At 38.4% G+C, this 4047-nt stretch overlaps 1 protein-coding gene across 1 annotated transcript in view; it reads left to right on the plus strand.

The window, feature by feature from the left end:
- The first annotated feature begins 1556 nt into the window (after positions 1-1556).
- Positions 1557-4047, plus strand: part of stc1l (stanniocalcin 1, like) — a 4975-nt gene continuing 2484 nt past the window's right edge. The window contains exons 1-2 of the mRNA XM_034130775.1: positions 1557-1720; positions 3991-4047. The exon at positions 3991-4047 is cut by the window's right edge and continues 86 nt beyond it. Coding sequence (XP_033986666.1) covers positions 1609-1720; positions 3991-4047 — 169 coding nt within the window. The 5' untranslated portion in view covers positions 1557-1608. The remainder of the gene's footprint in view (positions 1721-3990) is intronic.

Below are 4047 nucleotides of genomic sequence, written 5' to 3' on the forward strand. Positions count from 1 at the left end.
TTAAATAAACAATATTATTTCTATTTTTTTATGTCACAAAATCTATTTCCCCCCCGGATGAATAAAGCTTTCTGATTGTGATACCGATTACATATCTGAATACCGGACTCTAACTTTGTATTTGTTCGTGGTGTTCGCGGGTCAGTTTTGACCCATGATTTATCTCAGTCCAAAACACTCAAAAATAATGACTATCATCCAATATTGTTTTAACTACATCATAACTAACTTATAATGCATTCAGAACCGTACAATCCTGTTGTAATTTAATGTTATGGCTCCCAAAAAACATTACACCACATATTTGAGTAAAACATGTGATTCAATTCACTCATTATATTCCCTATGGTGAAGACAGTGGATCGTTACGTTATCTGACTATAATAGACTCATATTAGAACATACGTTTTAAATGATTGTTACAGTGGATGAAGGGGGGGGGGGGGGGGGGGTGTCTAAAGTCAAAGATTAATCTTGATTGGGCCAAATTTGCCCCGAGTCACCCACAACCATTCTGCTGGCTCTCCCCAGACCCCAACACCAAATTATACACTTTTTTTTTTAGAGACCTTCAGACTTGGCTAAAATTGTCCAAATCAGTTTTGTAGTGTTTATATATCTGTTGTGGAGGATATCATGAAGCCTCGTTCCCTTACAATAACTAGAGCGTAGTTATTATATCATTTTAACTTGAAACACAACATAAGGGTTAAAAGCAGAGGTTTTTCCCCGGAGGACATTGAAGTGTCGTGGTGCGTTCAGGGTCTCTCTGCTCGACTGAACGACTTCACAGGAAAAACAAACGTGAGCAGAATCAGAAACGACGCCGCGTCCTGTTTCCTCCCGCTGAGGGTATTTTTAGAAAAGTTCCCACAGATAACAAACGCCTTAAAAAACTCACAGGACCTCAAGTCTGTGCGTTATTATGGGATGCCTTAAAAAGGAAGTGTGTGTGTGTGTGTGTGTGTGTGTGTGTGTGTGTGTGTGTGTGTGTGTGTGTGTGTGTGTGTTTGTGTATTTAAACGTAGGACTTTTACTTGTAACACAGTAGTATTACTACTCGTACTTAAGTACACGATCTGTGTACTTCTTTGAGTACATATCAAATATATAAGTCACATATATCCTATACGTCCTCTCTGCTATCTCTATAGTAATAGCATTTTAACAAATACAGTTTTTAATAGTGAGACAAATCTCCAGTTCAGTGGAAAGAAATCACAGAAATCTTGTAATTGAATGAACTAATTAAATCAATATATTACTATGGGACTTTCTTACTAATATCTATTATTGTACATGCTGTTATCCCCTCTCAACATGTACTGGTTCCCCTTTAGAGTCTGACTGTATCCTGAGTTCACTCCACCGGAAACTCTGTACACGTTGAGTCATGTGTGGAAAAACCCAATTAGTGTTTGAGTTCATTCCCGCACACATAAACCATTAACAGCCCTGCTCTCTGATTGGTCGGTCTCGTGCGGACAGGATATAAATACCATGTGGACGGAGAGCAGGAACACACACTCAGGAGAAGTATTTCAAATAATAAAGAACACCTCAGATCCAGGACGTCCTTCCTCTTCCTCCTCCTCTTCCTCCAGAGACATGTGTTCCACTCCGTTGGCCCTCCTGCTGGTTCTCAGCACGGCCTCCTGCTTCGAGCTGCTGCCCGAAGAAGCTGCTCCTCGTCGGGCACGATTCTCCTCCAACACCCCCAGTGAGTCCTGGTTCTCCTGCTCCCAGAGGGAAGTAGTGGAGTACAAATACTTTGTTACTGTACTTAAGTACATGTTTCTGGTATCAGTACTTTACTCCACTACTTATTTTTCTGACCACTTTTTACTTTGACTTCTTACATTTTGAACCCAAATACCTGTACTTTCTACTTCTTACATTTTGAACACAAATACCTGTACTTTCTACTTCTTACATGTTGAACACAAATACCTGTACTTTCTACTTCTTACACTTTGAACACAAATACCTGTACTTTCTACTTCTTACACTTTGAACACAAATACCTGTACTTTCTACTTCTTACACTTTGAACACAAATACCTGTACTTTCTACTTCTTACATGTTGAACACAAATACCTGTACTTCTACTTCTTACATGTTGAACCCAAATACCTGTACTTTCTACTTCTTACATGTTGAACCCAAATACCTGTACTTTCTACTTCTTACATGGTTGAACACAAATACCTGTACTTCTCTTTCTACTTTAATGTTGAACCCAAATACCTGTACTTTCTACTTCTCACATGTTGAACTCAAATACCTGTACTTTCTACTTCTTACATGTTGAACCCAAATACCTGTACTTTCTACTTCTTACATGTTGAACACAAATACCTGTACTTTCTACTTCTTACATGTTGAACTCAAATACCTGTACTTTCTACTTCTTACACTTTGAAACTACAAATACCTGTACTTTCTACTTCTTACATGTTGAACACAAATACCTGTACTTTCTACTTCTTACATGTTGAACACAAATACCTGTACTTCTACTTCTTACATGTTGAACTACAAATACCTGTACTTTCTACTTCTTACATGTTGAAACCCAATACCTGTACTTTCTACTTCTCACATGTTGAACACAAATACCTGTACTTTCTACTTCTCACATGTTGAACACAATACCTGTACTTTCTACTTCTCACATGTTGAACCCAAATACCTGTACTTTCTACTTCTTACATGTTGAACCCAAATACCTGTACTTTCTACTTCTTACATGTTGAACACAAATACCTGTACTTTCTACTTCTCACATTTCCCAAACAGGCTGGTTCCTTTAGTTTGAATGTGTGTTGGGTGGCGTGATCATTATTATTTAGAGTCATTGCGTGCCTATTGATTTGAACACGATCCGTGTATCCATCATTTCCTGGTCTTCTCTAAAGAAGAGGGACCAATGAAAACGTTGTCATGTTGCCGTTGTTCAGCATGGAAACATTCATTAGCTAACAATGACATTATTGTTCTATTAATATAAAGGGAGGTCAGGTACTCTTTAAAACAGCTGCTAGTTATGGGTACTTTTTACTGAAGTACATTTCAAAGCGTCTTTACTTTTACTTGAGGAAAGGAGTTTAGTCGGTACTTCTACTTTCACCAGAGTATTTTTAAACACGAGTATCTGTACTTCTACTTTCACGAAGAAGCTGCTCCTCGTCTCCTCCAACTGTGAGTCCTGATTTAATGTGGATTTATTATGTGTTTACATATTGTCATTGACGCCTCTCGATACTCCCTCCATTCATTTTGATAGCTCGGTGAAGTAACTCGTTTGTTGGTCTATTTGTGTGCAAAACGTTAACTGTTGTTCATAGCTGTGTTTGGTTACAGCCTACTTTAGTTTCTTATCGCTCTTAAGAAGTGAGGGTTTTATTTTGTGTATTTAATAGTTAACTCGTAGTTAAGAGTCTCCCTTAGTTTCTCTTCGGGTCCTTTGTCTTGTGTGTCGCTGCTTGTTGCCATTTATTTTGAGCTCTCTCAATAAATAACTTGTAATCACCAACTGGTTCTTTGTTACTTCCCCTTTCCCCGAGCCGGGACGCAACGGAGACATTCTGCAGAATTTGTACGTTTACTTTTGACACTTTAAAGTACAAGCTGTAACGATTAATCCATCGCGGGGAAAAGTAATCGCTAAATATTGTGTAATCTTTTACTATTTCTGCATATAGCATTTTCTGACATGCAAAAAAATACATTTTGTTTAGTTTCACTCTGTTTTGCATCTTCTGAAACGGACTAGGCTCATCTCTCTGTCTGTGCAGCTGATGTTGCCTGACGTTTAAATTGAGAATTATTTTCTTGCAAAAATGCGAGAAATGGCAGTTTTCCACCTCTCAAATATAGAAGTTTCTTGCAAAAAAGCCAGAAAGTTCTATTTCTGCCTCTTAAAAAATAGATTTCCTGCAGTTTCCCTGTGTTCCCCTCATGTTAAAGTGAACGTCTCTCTCTCTCAGCTGATGTGGCCAGATGTCTGAACGGAGCTGTGACGGTGGGATGCGGATTCTTCTCCT

This window comes from Trematomus bernacchii, unplaced genomic scaffold, assembly GCF_902827165.1.
Source record: "Trematomus bernacchii unplaced genomic scaffold, fTreBer1.1, whole genome shotgun sequence".
NCBI lineage: Eukaryota > Metazoa > Chordata > Actinopteri > Perciformes > Nototheniidae > Trematomus > Trematomus bernacchii.